A 17,138-nucleotide genomic window follows, 5' to 3' on the forward strand; every position below is an offset into this window, starting at 1 on the left:
TAATTGTTCTGCTGTCGATTCTGGGACAGCTTTTTGGTGAGATTCCTTGTTGCACAATACACTCAAATAAATTACGTGATGGTGCTTTACACCTACAATTACTTTGACACAGTTTTCCTTGATCAATTTATTTTCCTTTTTCTTGTTATTAATGCACTGGCAAATCTTTCTGTACATTATACTTGCCACCAGAGTGAGGATGCTATCTCAGTCAATAATGACACCAGCGTGGCATCCCTTTCCCGATACCTTCCTTCATGACTTCGTTAAACCTAGGCATGTACCCAGGTGGTCTGCCATCAGGCAGCTACATCAGTCATAGTAAAATAAACGCAGTCTTGCGCTGTTGTTGCTGCCACGTGGAACGTAGATAGATGCGCTGCTAATTGCTGCAGTTCTGTCCTCTCACTCTGGCCCAAACAATAGGGGTTACTGACGCAGATACTTAGATCTGAAGATGATCCAGAGAGATCGACACGTGTCATGTAGCTCCAAATTTAAAATCTGCAGCTTTAACTGAAGAATAAATAAGACTGGTTTTAGACACGTGAATTTAAGTTGACAAGACGGAAGAAAGCATTTTTTCGCGAAGCACTCTTGCGAAAGTTTAGATGGCTCTGAGCACAATGGGACTTAACTGCTGTGGTCATCAGTCCCCTAGAACTTAGAACTACTTAAACCTAAGGACATCACACACATCCATGCCCGAGGCAGGATTCGAACCTGCGATCGTAGCGGTCACGCGGTTCCAGACTGGAGCGCCTAGAAAGTTTAGAGAATAATTACACTGCCTCCTACACACATCTTGCGTTAGGACTGTGAAGACAAGAAAAGAGAAATGAGGGCTCGTAGAGAAGTGTACATGAGCCGTAGTAAAAAATTGCTGTATTGAAGAGCGCGCCGCAGCGCGTAGTGTGAAGCAGTCACCCTCCGTTTCTGGCGGTGGCGCCGCTGTGGCAATCGCAGCTTTGGTGTCTCCCTCTGGTGGGAAATGGGAAAGGTTGCCTGTTCACACGCATTTAAGTGGGCTAAGAGCTCCCGAGTGGGGGTTAGTCAGTCGGACGCAGTTGGTCAGCAAAGTTAGTCTGGGTCTGTCTCTCGTCCGCATTGGTGAGACGGTTCGTGTCTGACTGTCGTCTGCAGTGCTTGTATGTGTTAGGCCACCAGTCTGCTCGAGTTTGCTCAGGCAATGGTCATTGGCGGTTGGATCGATCGGTTTGTCGGTCGCGCACTGAGACACAAGATGACTTGTCCGCCTGCAGCGTCGGCGCATGTGTGGTCGCCACGTTAGTCCAGTGGGCCGCGCCGTATAGCGAGGCGTAGTGGCTTCGCGGCCGACACGAGAGCAACAGGAGTCAAACCACGACATCGGTCTGAGCGGGGCGAGCTGCGACGCCGTGACAGGAGAGATCGGCGCGCCTTTCTGCGTCCTGAAGCGGTTGGCAGCGGACGGTTCGGGAGAGCGTTTTGGGGGTGCTGCGTCAGGTCTTCGCCAGACATCGCAGTTAATTAGAAGTTAAGTGATTCGTGATATGTTGTTTCATTTACTTGTTAAATTCTACATGTTTTCTTGGTCAGTCTCTCGTCCCCAGCTTGCTCGTCTGTCTCTCGCCCGCATTTGGTTGGCAGTTAGTGTCTGTCTGTCTGTCTGTCTGTCGGTCTGCCATACGTTAATAGCTGCCTCTGTCATGGTGTCGGATTCGGTGTTACCGAATTTATTGCTTAGGGTGTAAAGGCCGATTTCCTGAAATATGTTTTTATCTTGCCAATCATCTTTGGAGGCGGTATATGCGTAATGTAGAGCATGTTTGTACATTTTATGTAAGACTGCGTTTCATGAGTTTTATTTAAAAGGGTCAGTTTAGGATATAAATTTGCCTTCCTTCCACCGTAAGAGTTTTCTTTTAAAAACAAGTTGCACTTTCGGTGGCAAGTACCTTTTAATGTGAGTGTTTTGTACCATTTCCATCCCTCCTATGGGGTGCATAGTTTATGTGTTTTGTGAGTATTTAAAAATTTTAGTTTAAAGTAATCTGATTGATGTGTTGTAGATTTGCACCAGTGTATTCTTTCAGAGGTTGTTGTGAGCGGTCGTGACTACCACCGTGCCAAAAGGGAGCGGCAAGGTTCTCAGCTCGAAAGCTCATACTAGAAAAAAAAAAAAAAAAAAAAAAAGAAAGTTATTTCTGCCTCTGAATAAATTTTAACTTGATATTTATTTACAGGGTGCTTTCTGATTGTAATTTTAAATCTGTTTAAAAAAGAGGGCTTTTAGGAACAAAATTTCCATTTATTAAAAAAATTTAATTTGTTTTATCAGTTACCATTGGCAACTCAACTACTTCCACGCTCACATAGTGTGATTAGATGCGTTAATGTTCTTGATGAATCGCTAGTAAATAAAGGAAATTCCTTAAGAAAAGATTTTGAAAGTAAATCCGCGGTTCAGTACACAAAATGTTCCCTCACTCCATTTACGAGTAGAGCAGGAAATGGTATGGCTAGCAGTAAAAGGTAACGTTCAGCACGCATCCTATGATAGCTTGCCCGTTGTGCATGTGGATGTAGATGTTTTTTGGTAGTTTCCATGCTGGTATTTCATTCTTTAAACTCCTACCCTAGAATAGGAACAGTTTTGGGTACACTCGCCGTATAAAATTTTAGTCTAGTTGCAAATGGAACGTACTTTCCCTTCGTTGTCACCATGGACGCACAAATATCGTCACCATGAAAGGTTCTCTCTAATAGATGCACCTGCCTTTTCTGAAATTCCTGTCCACATTCACCTTCACTATCAAGATCCTCATCTCCCTGACGGAGGTTTCACATCCAGCTAATCCTGTGAAGGGAATGAGACAGTACTGTAGCCTATACCTGCCTATTATTCAATCTGTACATCGAGGAAGCTACTAAAGAAACCAAAGAAAAATTATGAAAATGAATTAAAGTCCAGGAAGTAAACAGTAAATCGTTAAAGTTTGATGGCGAAATTGTAATCATGCTATAGCGGGCAAACAAATTGGAAAAGTTTATGAAAGGAAATGATGATGTCTTGAAAGGAATATCAGCAAAAGAAAGACAGCTGTAGTGGAGTGTAGTCCATTTGAGAGGTGACGCGGTACAAATTAAATGAGCAAGGGAGATGCTAAAAGTAATAGATGGGTTTTGCTATATGGGCAGCAGAAGAAATTATGATAGCAGGGGAGGCAATGAAATTCAGATTCGAAATAACAAGGAAAGCTATTCGAAAGAGAGAAATACACTGGGAAAAAAATCTCTTCTTCAAAACCACATAATTGTCTGCCTTTGCGAAGCATACGTGTGAAATGTGACTTTTAGCCTACTACCTTCGTCTGTAATCGTGCAAAAGCATCACGGCCTGCAACATCATCCATTGGAGGCCCACCTAAAGGGTGTCAAAGGGGTTGCCTGCCATGAGGCGCTAGAACAGCAACGACGCACCACTGAGCAGAATGAATGTCGATGTGTCTGACAGACACCAAAGTGTTCAACCATGGCACTGAGGATCTTAGAGAGACACTGTCATTTTATTCGAGCATTTATCAATGCTGAACACTCCCATGATCATTCCACAGGTCGGTGCAAAGCAAGAGGTCTGAAAAAGCATCAACACTATTTGTTGTTTCTTGTTACGATCAGATTTGGTCGAATGGTTTTGTACGCCCCCTAGTGGATCACATTGTACAGGGTGTTACAAAAACGTACGGCCAAACTTTCAGGAAACATTCTTCACACACAAAGAAAGAAAATATGTTATATGGACATGTGCTCGGAAACGCTTACTTTCCATGTTGGAGCTCATTTTATTACATCTCTTCAAATCACATTAATCATGGAATGGAAACACACAGCAACAGAACGTACCAGCTTGACTTCAAACACTTTGTTACAGGAAATGTTCAAAATGTCCTCCGTTAGCGAGGATACATGCATCCACCCTCCGTCGCATGGAATCCCTGATGCGCTGATGCAGCTCTGGAGAATGGCGTATTGTACCACAGCCGTCCACAATACGAGCACGAAGAGTCTGTACATTTGGCACTGGGGCTGCGTAGACAAGAGCTTTCAAATGCCCCCATAAATGAAAGTCAAGACGGTTGAGGTCAGGAGAGCGTGGAGGCCATGGAATTGGTCCGCCTCTACCAATCCATCGGTCACCGAATCTATTTTGAGAAGCGTACTAACACTTCGACTGAAATGTGCAGGAGCTCCATCGTGCATGAACCACCTGTTGTGTCGTAATTGAAAAGGAACATCTTCTAGCAGCACAGGTAGAGTATCCCGTATGAAATCATGATGACGTGTTCCATTGAGCGTAGGTGGAAGAACATCGGGCACAATAAAGACATCACCAACAATGCCTGCCCAAATGTTCACAGAAAATCTGTTTTGATGACGTGATTGCACAATTGCGTGCGGATTCTCGTCAGACCACGCATGTTGATTGTGAAAATTTACAATTTGTTCACGTTGGAACGAAGCCTCATCCGTAAAGAGAACATTTTTACTGAAATGAGGATTGACACATTGTTGGATGAACCATTCGCAGAAGTGTACCTGTGGAGGCCAATCAGCTGCTCATAGTGCCTGCACACGCTGTACATGGTACGGAAACAACTGGTTCTCCCGTAGCACTTTCCATACAGTGACGTGGTCAACGTTACCTTGTACAGCAGCACCTTCTCTGACGCTGACATTAGGGTTATCGTCAACTGCATTAGGAATTGCCTCGTCCATTGCAGGTGTCCTCGTCGTTCTAGGTCTTCCCCAGTCGCGAGTCATAGGCTGGAATGTTCCGTGCTCTCTAAGACGCCGACCAATTGCTTCGAACGTCTTCCTGTCGGGACCTCTTCGTTCTGGAAATCTGTCTCGATACAAACGTACCTCGCCACGGCTATTGCCCCGTGCTAATCCATACATCAAATGGGCATCTGCCAACTCCGCATTTGTAAACATTGTACTGACTGCAAAGCCACGTTCGTGATGAACACTAACCTGTTGTTGCTACGTACTGACGTGCTTGATGCTAGTGCTGTAGAGCAATGAGGCGCATGTCAACACAAGCACCGAAGTCAACATTACCTTCCTTCAATTGGGCCAACTGGCGGTGAATCGAGGAAGTACAGTACGTACTGACGAAACTAAAATGAGCTATAACATGGAAATTATGTCCACATAAAATCTTTTCTATATTTGTGTATGAGGAATGTTTCCTGAAAGTTTGGCCGTACCTTTTTGTAAAACCCTGTATACCGGGACAAAAACTGCGGTCGCGCTGCACTGCAAGGGGTCAGATCATGTTCAGCGTGGTTGACGACCTGTGGCGTCCTTACAGTAAGGCTGAATCATCAGCGGCCTTCAGGAGTGTCGAACGTTGTCAAGAACATTGTCTTGTTGCTGATCGCACTGCGAACTGTTGTTTTCGACTGCATAATGTGTGCGAATCGTGCTGCAATGGAAGCGGTTGTTGCATTGTCCACCTTTATACCACCTCCTGAGGGTTTTTCGTATCTGTTCCAAGTGGCGGTGTGTCTGAATTGCTTCCCGCTGCCACCAATAAGAAAATCGCAGAGGCGACAAAAGACCTCAGCAGTTTGGTCCCATAGTCCTTACCACAAATTTCCAAATTTCTACTTTCCTGAAAATTATGGTTACCTGACGTCGTCAACAAGAGGACGATTTCTTATTATGAATGTTATAATCTCCTGGTTGGAGAAGTTTTATTTAGCACAGGTCACGTGAAAAACTTATACATGTGAACGTCTAATTTCGGCAAAGTTTGACTGTCCTCTTCAAATTCTAAACATACACTAATTTAGTGCCTCTGTATGCGGTGCACTGTCATCTAGAACTGAGTACACAGAAACTAACTGGAACAGACGCATTAGTGCCGTGCCATGCAGCAAATGATAAAACCGTAGATGTAGTACACAATCATAAAAGACCGATGACCTCGCTGTCTGGTCTCTTCCCCCAAACCACCCAACCCCAACAATCATAAACATTTGTGGTAGAATACATTTTGTATAAAACATGTTGTTTGCTCTGTCCGTGCTAACAGCTGACGGCAGGATTTGAAGATGTCAATTAAGGTAAGTTTGCCGAAACTAATCTTCTACAAAAGTATTTGATGAAAATATTTGTCTTGAGACTAGCCTTACGCGTATAAACAGGGTACAGAGGACAAGTATAGAAACTTTTGAAATCTGGAGTTACAGAAGAATGCTGAAGATGAGATCAATAGACAGGACAACCTGTGAAGAGGTGCTGAATCAAGTCCGTGGTGAAACATCTTTATGGCACAAACACACGAAAAGAGGAGATAGTCTGTCAAAATGGCAATAGACGTAGGGGTTAAAACTGTAAGGGGAGTCAAGGTTTAGATTGATGTAGGCAGCAGTTATTATGGACAGATGAATAACCTTGAGAGCTTCATCACACCAGTCGACGCTTTAGGACCATACGACTAACTTTAACAACCAGTCTATAGACCACTGGTTTCCTCCTTGTCTTCTTTCTACAACCCTGATACACATGGCTGCAAGTGAACACCATTTCCTGTCATGCTTCGCGCTTTCCTCAAACGAATAGTTACGCATCGTTAGTGAAGCAGTGAGATAGACGACTGCCTGCAACGGAAAAGCAAAGTTTTGTTCAGGCACATGGAGAGTGGACCGATGGTCGTAAAACTTCATGTCTCTAGGTACCAATGTTGAACACACAGCAAATGGAACAGAGAAGAGAGCTCTGATACTATAAAGGAGAAGGCTAGCTTTCAAGTGAAACAGATTTTTTTTGGAAGCAGAAGGCATATTTAGAGCAATCTACAAGCCATTTGTGTAACGTCATTGATATCTAGCACTAATACTTAAAGTATCAGACGAAAGTCACGTGATAGGCAACCGGAATCATGACATTTCTGGCACTCTTGTGGAAACGAGGAAGGATTATTTCTGCAGTAAAATCTGATTAATAATTCATTTAGACATTAGGCAGACAGTAATGAACGACGTGAATTAACGAAACAATTACCATTTTGTCTCTGAATTTAAAATTTCATACACAACAACCGCGTGATGTCGACATACTTAAAAGCAAAACCTGCGGGGCAAATTTTAATCTTTATAATATTTGCAATACCAACCGTGGAAAGTGCTGAGGCAATGTAATTTGTTTTTTACTGAGACATAAATGTTAAAATTACTTAAAAAATACTTTCCTTTTCTTTGATGTATCCATGTTGCTAAATTTTAAGCTCATACGGTTTTGTTCCCTGTTTTGAGGAATATTTTATAATTCTCTGTTTAATTTTTAACCCTTAAATCATCATCATTTGGTTTTTTGTACTCTAGAAGTAGCAGCCATGTTTTCACATTAATTATGGGAAGAGCGCTCCGCCTATAAACACAACTTATCTTCCCTCTGCTTAAACATGTTTGGGACCGTCATCACTGGGTCTGTTTCATTCAAGTATGGAAAATACAAGATGTTTTACGTAGTAATTATTGAAAGGAAAATTGGGGCTGAAAAATTTTGTGTCTATTGCGATCATTGCCTCAACTATTGGTCAATGCTCTTCAAGGAAATAACACGTACCGTATATTTGTGCCTACTTCACCAACAGAGGGAGATTCAAAAGAAGCCTATAACCACGAGAAAACTGTATGCAATCACAAAATATTGTCGCGAAATATTTTCGTTCAACAAAATAAGGCTAAATAAAAAGTGATTTCGGCAACTGGTCATGCAGTTTCACAAAAATATTACGTTGTTGCTGGTGAGAATCTATATGATCACTTAAAGAAGGTCCTGCAAAGTCTAACCTCCTAGATAAGAAGGTAATGATATCAATTAATATGAACTGCTTTAGGCTTAATTTTCATTCTAGTAAGTATTACCTATCACTTGTATTTCCAATATATTATGATGCACTGATAGTGGCATTAAAGTGATGAAACATGTTTGGGTACTTGTTTTCTGATCAAACTAATCCTAATTCCCACTATTTTTTATTCAGATATGTTTTATTCTTCAAGTGTATTATTTAAAATGCTGACATCTTGTACCAGATTTTATGACCCGACAGCAAGACATGCTGTTAGTGGTACCGCGCTACCACAGTGTTTTGTTTCATATAATCTCAGTAAAAATAATCGCACATCACTTAACATTCCACTACTCTCTCGCTTCATAAGCTATAAACAGTAAAATGTGAGTAGATGATGGACGACATACTTAGAGGGTAAAGACAACACATACGTCTTGAAACATACTTGAGTGTCAAAAAGGAAAGAAATGTGTCCGCTATTATGCGGAATATGGTGTTAAATAAAGCATTTTATTAAAATAAATTTCGAATCTAATCAGTAATTTAATGTGCTATCGACATAATCATGGACATACTTTGAACTGTTGTAATCTAGTGCAGGCACTCTCTGTGGTAGTTATGAGTCACACAGTGAGTACAAGGCTAGCTGGACAGAGCATGCAGACTACCAGTTCTATTTTCATTTTGTCCTTTTTGTTTCTTATATATTTACTCTCACACGTGAGTCGCATTTGTAAGTGACCTAAAGGTTGTTTTAATAAATTTTGTTGAGTGGAACATATCCTTTTCCCTAAGCCATGAATATCAATTAGAAATTTGATTTCAAACTCAAATATATGATCGTAATTGTTCAGGAGTGAGTGCTGCTAGTATTGCAAACCCATAACATTCGGTTAAGAACAGAACTCGTTGTTGCATGGATGCAGGATTATCAGTTCAAAACCAAAAAAAGGGGGTTGGAAGGTCAATGGAGCAACATGGATAGTGTCTTGAATAATGATAGTGAGGTGAGCATCACCAAAAGGAACAGGAGCAATTGAATGTAGTTTGGGTGATGTAGTTTATGAATTGAGACACTGAAAGCACTAGACGAGTTTTTTCTGTTCAGAAAAGAAAATAATTCACAATGGTCGAAGTGGAGAATATGTCAAACATGAGCTAGCAACAGCTAGTAAAACTCTTCTGAATAGGAGATAATCTTATTCGTAACATAAATTTAAATGTTGGGAGGTCTTTCGTGAAATTTTTTGTCTATAGTACTACCTCGTACGTAATGGATTTGTGAACAATAAACAGTTCTGACAAGAACAGAGAATAACTATATGAAATGTGAAGCTACAGGCGAATGCTGAAGATCAGAACGGGTTCTGAATTCAATAAAAAGGAGAAAACTAAATTAACGATACAATGTCTATAATAGAAGGAATCGTTTGATAGAACAAATTCTGGGGCACCAAGAAATACTCAGTTTTATAATAGTGGGAAGAATTTGTATTGGGGGTTGGGGGGAGGGTGTTATGGAGGGGGAGTTGAGGTCAAACAAGTAGAGGTAGACCAAAGCTTGCCTATATTTAGAGGGAAAGAAGATTAGAGTTAAAAGTTCCATTGTTAGTGCAGACGTTAGAGGGAAATCGGATTACGAAAGGATGGCGAACACAGTCGTTCGTGCCCTTTTCAAAGGAATCATCTGGGTCCTGGCTAGGAGGGATTTAGGATTATTACGAAAAACCAGAACTTGGGTGGTCAGACAGGTATTTGAACCGCCATGCACCCGAATGTGAGTCCAGTGCGCCAACCACTACGCCGCCTAACGTGGTACATATAGTTAGCAGGTTCTGGTTGATGTAATTTCGAGGGTTTATGCAGAGACAGTGAGGATTTCACAGGATCTATTTCCATAGAGACTTGCATCAAATCATTCTGAATGAAGAAAACCCACAACATTTGGTGTTTGTTGATCGTGCTACTGCAAGAGTTTGAAGTGAATATTGGGGCAGGTAGTACTAACAGTAACCAGAGACAATTGAGAACAGACACTTATCAATAAGCACTAGACTACCTCTACATCAGGCCAGACGGATGTCTGAAACTGGGGTGGTCTGAAAGCTCCTCGTGCGATTGACCTAACCATCTGCACTCACTGGTCTGCGTCCAACGACTGCTGCACGAGCTTCGGCTTGCGAAGTTTTACTAGTAGAAAATCATCAGAACACATCATTGACGTCAGGTCGTAATTTGTAAAACTTGATACTGATTTTTGTTAGTACAAGCAAGTCCGTACAGTTCACGAAAATTGCGCCTTATTAGTGTTTGTTAATATTTCGATAATTCGAAGTGTAACAGTCATTTTCTGAGCATTGCTGATGAATTAAACAAAAGCTTAGTTTCCACTGAGAATGATACCACTCTCTTGAAAAATGCCTTCCGAGACTGATGTATGAAATACTCCTATTTATTACTGAGAAGGGGGAGAGTGAGTCAATATTAAATCGCTGAAGACTAAGGACCCTCGTGAATATGACGGAATAACTACAGGAATATTACTGCGCTGCACATGTTAGCCCTGTACTTCGCACATTTGTAATTTTTCCTTTAAAAATGGTCAGTTTCCTGAACGATTGAAATACTCAGTAGTAAAGCAGCTTTTTAAAAACGGAAAAATTGATAATGTAGACAGTTTTAGATCTGTTTTTTTGCCATCAGTGTTTGCTTAACTTACTTAAGAGGTTGTGTACATAAGGATAATTAAATGAACAGCTGGGCTTTAGTAGTGGTTTAACAGCTGGAACTGCTGCTTTATCTTTTCTCTGTGAGGTATTGTACGGATTAAAGCAAAGGTTTTGATCGCTAGGAATACAATTTAACTAAGGCTTTTGATTGTGTTGGTCACAAAATATTGCTCCAGAAGCTGAACCATTATGGAATACGGGGAGTAGCTCACAATTGGTTCACCTATTGTCTTAACAACAGAAAGCAAAAGGTCGTTCTCCACAGTGTTGAGAATGGCTATGATGTGGGATCTGAGTAGGGCATGGTTAAATGGAAGGTGCCCCAGGGATCAGTGCTGGGGCCACTTCACTTCCTTATTTATGTACATGATATACCTACTAGTATTACAAGTGATTCTAAACTATTTCTGTTTGCTGTTGACACTAGCTTGATCTAAGAAATGTTGTGTGAAACTTTGGCACTATTTCAAATAGAGCAGTTCACGACTTCACTAAATCACAGTAAGACTCTGTTTTTACAGTTTCTGACACACAGTTCAACAAAGCCAGACGTTTTAATTTCATAGAATGGGCATATAATTTAATGAATCTGAAGAGTGAAAATTTTTAGGCATCCGGATAGATTGTAAAAGGTCGTGGAAAGACCACGTCTACTATTTCATTCAAAGACATAATGCTGCCAGTTTTACTATTTCAACGGTATCTAAAGTAAGTGATCGTTCAACAAGAAAAGTAGTCTACTTTGCTTATTTTCATTCGACCATGACGTATGGTATTGTGTTTTGGGGTAACTCTTGGCGTTCTCAACTGTGCTTTTGGCTCAGAAACGAACGGTTCGGGCAATAAGTCGTATAAGTTCGGGAATCTCTTGTCGACTTCTGTTCATTAGTCTGGATACTCTGACATTGGTCTATATACTTTACAGTCTTTTGTTGATAACAATAACAGCTTATTCCCAAGAATTAGCAGCTTTCACTCAATTAATATTAGGAAGAAATCCAATCTGCAAATGCATCGTACTTCCTTAACTCTTGTGCAGAAAGGTGGGCAGTACACCGCTACCATAAAAGTTCAAAATTCTTAATAGTAATACATGCATTTTCAAATCTAAATTGAAGGGTTTCTCATGAGTCATTCCTTCTGTCGAGGATATCCTTGAAAAAAAAAATTGTGTCCTGTGCAATAAGGCTTGTCTGTTTTTGGGTTCATAAACATTTTACTGTATCTGTTATTATTTTTATTTTGTAATTTCATGTACTGACACATTCCATGAACTTGGAGATTTGCTCCTACGGAACTAGACGTGTAAAATAAAAAAATTAAAAAAAAAAATGGAAAGTAGGAATGCAGCTTGTGCCCCTGTCTTGATACGTGTGCATGAGTGAATGATTTCTCTTTGAAATGACGTAGCTTATCTGTGCTATGGAATATGGCTTTGACTTGAAAGAAAAGAAATAGCAAACAATACGAATGAAACAAATATTCGTAAGAAATAAAAAAAATTTGCGTGGTTCACAGTTGGCAGGAATAAAGGTAATCTGGAAAGAAGTAGCTATGATTTCCTCTCTAATGGCAATACAGTTGAATTAATTAAATACAAGAGGTTTTGCTGGATATACTAAAGTGATACGTGATGTGTTAAAACACTACGCACCAGGTCGTCGGCGAGGATGAACACGATGTGTGGACGCTCGAGGGGCTGTGCTGCAGCCACAAGCGACATCCCGAACATCAGTATTGGCATGAGCAGCAGCAGCAGCAGCCGATGCAGGTGCGGCAGTGTGTGGGGGTGGCGGCTGGGGTGGAGGCGCCCACGGGCAAACCGCATCCTCTGATCCGCGCCTGCCAACACCACGCACACAGCGTCAGCCCACAGTCCCGCTACCTGGCAACACGACACCGACTTCCAAGTCTCCTAGCTTCCCCTACAGTAGCAGTCTTCAAACAGTGTGAGGCGCACACATAGAGCGAATGCCGAAACTCCTGCACTAGGATTCCTCAGTGCAGTTACAGTTTATACATTTCTCGAAAGGATCATGGTACTCCTTGTATGGTACATCTGTTTTGATACGTGTGGAAACTACGCTCTTACTGTATAGCTTGAGAAATTCGCTGTCAATGTATGTAACAGCGCAAGTCTTTCGCCAACTATCGTGTATGTTAGGCACTACTTAGGTTAGTTAGGTTTAATTAGTTCTAAGCTCTAGGGGCTGATGATTTCAGAAGTTAAGTCCCATAGTGGTCAGAGCCATATGAACCATTTTTGTTAACTGTAGACGTTGTTTTCAACCAAGCACATAGAACGCGACATTTTAATATGGTGCACGTTTCAAGAGCAGTGTGTTTGATCCAAGAAGAATGTATATTCCGTCGTGTTGCCGGAGATGATAACATTTATAGACAATTTTTTCCATGATACTTCCTGGCACCTAGCTGCGACTACCCTGTTTTTTACTGCACGCGCCCAGCTCTCTTAACCATCAACGATCCTCCTACTAAAAGGTATTATACTCATTCTACCTTGCGGTTGGCAACTATTGGCTTTATTTTCTCAATCTACTCTGATCAGACCTTAGCACATACCTTTTAACATGTCCCCATCTGTCATCCGTTGTTTCTGTTTCGTTTTCGATACCTGTCGGAATTTTAAGTTCTTGTTATGCAAATAAACGATGATGTAATGATCCTTTTTTTCTTAAACTTAATTTGAGAAAGTTAGAAGTATAATTTAGTAACATACCCAGTCCTAAAATATTGTTCAACGAAGTATGGCAGACGTCCAAATAGACCTTCCCCTAGTAATTTTGAGCAGTATAGTTGGATATTTTAAACTTACTTGTTAGCAAAGATATCAGATAGTTCAGTACTGCCTATAAAGATACAGAGTGCCGATCATTTCAGTTATTCACTGCCTAACAATAGAAGGTCCTTAGTCTTCAGTGATTTAATTACTGACTCAATCTCCTTGTGCTCAGTATGACATGGTCCAATGTCAGTGTCATCTCGAACATGCATACACTACCCGGGGATATGTAAATGATTAGAGTTGAAATTCCCTGTGACAGAACGGCGGCGAAAGTGCATTGTTTGATAGCTTCACCACATCTGGAGGGTATACAAAGGGCGTGGACTACAACAGATGCCGAATTACCACTCTGACGAAGACAGACATCTCGTGTACTCGTATGAGACAGCGTTATCAGCATGTGAAAGGGCCTCGTTGTGGGTCTCCATTTGCCTGCTTGGTCATAACGTCCGGATTTATGGGGTTTTCAGTTGTGGCGGTGGGTCGATATTGGACTGCATGAGAAATTGAGGTCAAGTAGACTCGTCATGAAGATTCCGCTCGATCACGTCTGACCACCACAGGGAAGGTCGCCGTATTGTGCACCAGTCACATTGTCAAAGCTTCACTTCTGTGCTTGCCACCGGAGGACAAACTTCTCGCAAAGTCGTTCTACAGCATTGGTTGGAGACTACCAGCAAGTGAACTAGGGAATTACCGTCCCATTCTACGAGGTAGGAACGACTAGTGTCTACTACTTTGGTTCTCTGCTCTGAGCACCATGGGACTTTACATCTAAGGTCATCAGTCCCCTACAACTTAGAACTACTTAAACCTAACTAACCTAAGGACACCACACACATTAATGCCCGAGACAGGATTCGAACCTGGGACCGTAGCAGTGGCGCGGTTCCCGACTGAAGCGCCTATAACCGCTCGTCCACCGACGCCGGCTCTACTACGTTCTGAAGCCCACTACCACTGGGAAACGAATTTCGACAAAGATTACAATGTTGGATAAGGAGAGAACAAGCAATTATTTTATTTTGTAGTTGAGCTTGTCATCGTCCCAATTTGAAAATGATTCAAATTTGATACCAAAATGGACATTTTTCTATACACAACGACACCATACATTTTAATGTTTAGCCTAACATATACGGATAATTCTCTGTATTCTGTATGTCGTTAATTCTTTTTTATGTTGCATGTGAATGTAAATGAAACTCAATATATATTGAAAATAGTTGGTGTGTTCTGTCTACTGTGACTGTATGCATGTGTATATAGGAACGCTTCGGTCCGGCAGGAAAAAGTTTATCTGTGCTAAGTTGTTGCTAACGAGTAAGTGACAAGTGAAACGGGTCAGTATGTGGTGGGACTTGGTAGTATAACAACCTATGGGCGGTTACGTGTCATTTAATGAGACTAAATAGTGGTAGTTTTGGGGAAAGCGTAGTGGTTTTCGTTGTGAAAGGAAGATGGTTTTAGGTAGTTAAGAGAATTGTGGTACTGAGTCAGAGGATGCATTCTGAGCGTGCGGAGGCGGGCACAGTGCTGAGTCGCCATGCAAATTATTGTATTAACGTTCTTAAATTAAAGTTCGGCGAAGAGACACGATTTTGATATTTCAACGAGGAAGACCAGTCGCTAAAGGGGAAGCGTACAAGAAAGAAGGAAGAAAGAGCCATGACTTTCACGAACTTAAAATTCAGCTGGAGGCGTACGCAGAAAGACAGAAGAATCAAGACACAGAAAGAGAGAAGCAGTCTTCATCATAAAACATGAGGACACGGTGAAGTGGATGAGGCAGCCCACTGAACAATTATCTTCTTTATTTTAGCCGAGGAAAGATTGTGAAATACACTTGTAATCCGGGCTGTGTTTCGAAGAGTGTCAGTTTATAAATATTTCGTATATAATTAATTGAACTGTGAACAATTTCTCTAACCGTTAATTTATTTGATGCGCTAACCAAAGTGTGCCCCGGCTTTGAGAGTAAAGGTATTAATAAAATTGACGTCACGATAGTGGAATACATTCATTAAGAGGACTTAGATTGTTGCGTGCCTAAGACATTGTTTTTAACTCAGTCCTAGCAATCTTCAGTCCCGTATCCTATATAAAAAATTGCCACAAGTTTCAATAGCAAATTCCACACCCAATGCACCAGAGTGGTTGTGAGAATTATTTAACATTTTTTAAATTAATTTTTCATTCATAAGATAGCATTCCGCCATCTTCTTCTTTTTCTGTGTATCACCAAACATTTGCTATGAGACGACATCAGCGTTTTCAGCTACAAATGGTTCAAATGGCTCTAAACACTATGGGACTTAGGTCATCAGCCCCCTAGACCTACAACTACTTAAACCTAACTAAGGTCATCACACACATCCACGCCCGAGGCAGGATTCGAACCTGCCACCGCAGCATCAGCGCGGTTCCGGACTGAAGCGCCTAGAACCGCTCGACCACAGCAGCTGGCAATCAGCTACAGTAGCAGCACAGTCTAAGATGACAGTCGCGGCATTCCTTCTGTTTTTTGTTGTTACCCACTGCGATGGCAGCGCGCCAAGCGGTCAGCAAGGGACAATTCTAATTGCAATACCGCTTGAGTGCTACTACCAGCATTTATATTGATTCATAACAATAGGGAGCGTATATCGTGCAACAAAAATCGATGATAACTAAAATATGACCGCATATTTGTTGTTCTTTAGTTTCCTAAGGACACTGGGGAGTATGAAACGGCACCTTACAGGACAGTTTGTTTCCGACTCTGTTGTAACATACAGATATTTACTGCCGAACGACATTCTTTATTAATAACAAAATGTTGTGAGTAAACACTTGAAGAAAGGAACTCTTGCCGACAGATGTCGTGTATTTAACAAACAGAGGAAGTTTTGTTCCGCTACACTTTCATCAGAATCTGTATGTGGAACACAGGAAGGCTATACGCAATGCACACTAAAGAGCCAAAGAAACTGGTACACATGCCTGATGTCGTGCAGGGTTCCCGCAAGCACACAGAAGTGCCGCTGCACGACGTGGCATGGACACGACTAATATCTGAAGTAGTGCTCAAGGGCTTTGACCCATGAATCCTGCAGAGCTCTCCATAAACCCGCAACAGAACGAGGGGATGGAGATCTCTTCTCAACAGCGCGTTCCAAGGCATTCCAGATATACTCAGTAACGTTCCTGTCTGGGGAGCATGGTGGCCAGCGGGAGTATTTAAACTCGGAAGAGTGTTCTTGGAGCCCCCATGTAGCAATTCTGAACGTGTAGGGTGTCGCTTTATCCTGCTGGAATTGCCCAAGTCCGTCGGAATGCACAATGGGCACGGAGGCATGCAGGTGATCACACAAGATGTTTACGCACGTGTTACCTGTCAGAGACGTATCTAGACATATCAGAGGTCCCATATCACTCCGACAGCCACGCCACCGTTACAGAGCCCCTACCAGCTTGAACATTCCCCTGCTGGCATGCGGGCATGCGGGATTCATGAGGTTATATCCATACCCGTACACGTCCATCCGCTCGATACAATCTGAAACGAGATCCGTCCGCCCGGGGTCTCCAGTTTCCAGTCATCAACAGTCCAATGTCGGTGTTGATGGGATCAGAAGAGGCATAATGCTATGTGTTGTGCAATCATCAAGAGTACACGAGTGGCCTTGGTCTCCGAAAGCCCATATCGATGATGTTTCGTTGAATGGTTCGCACGCTGACACTTGTTGATGGCCCAGCATTGAAATCTGCAGCA

General features: G+C 41.8%; 1 protein-coding gene across 1 annotated transcript in view; it reads right to left on the reverse strand.

Annotated features, from left to right (window-relative positions):
• LOC124788397 (arylsulfatase B-like) overlaps positions 1-16,859 on the reverse strand; it is a 375,465-nt gene extending 358,606 nt beyond the window's left edge. The window contains 3 exon segments of the mRNA XM_047255663.1: positions 12,233-12,268; positions 15,822-15,875; positions 16,854-16,859. Of these exon segments, the coding sequence (XP_047111619.1) occupies positions 12,233-12,268; positions 15,822-15,875; positions 16,854-16,859 (96 nt within the window).
• Positions 16,860-17,138: the final 279 nt, after the last annotated feature.

Source organism: Schistocerca piceifrons, chromosome 3 (assembly GCF_021461385.2).
Source record: "Schistocerca piceifrons isolate TAMUIC-IGC-003096 chromosome 3, iqSchPice1.1, whole genome shotgun sequence".
In the NCBI taxonomy this organism is placed as follows: domain Eukaryota; kingdom Metazoa; phylum Arthropoda; class Insecta; order Orthoptera; family Acrididae; genus Schistocerca; species Schistocerca piceifrons.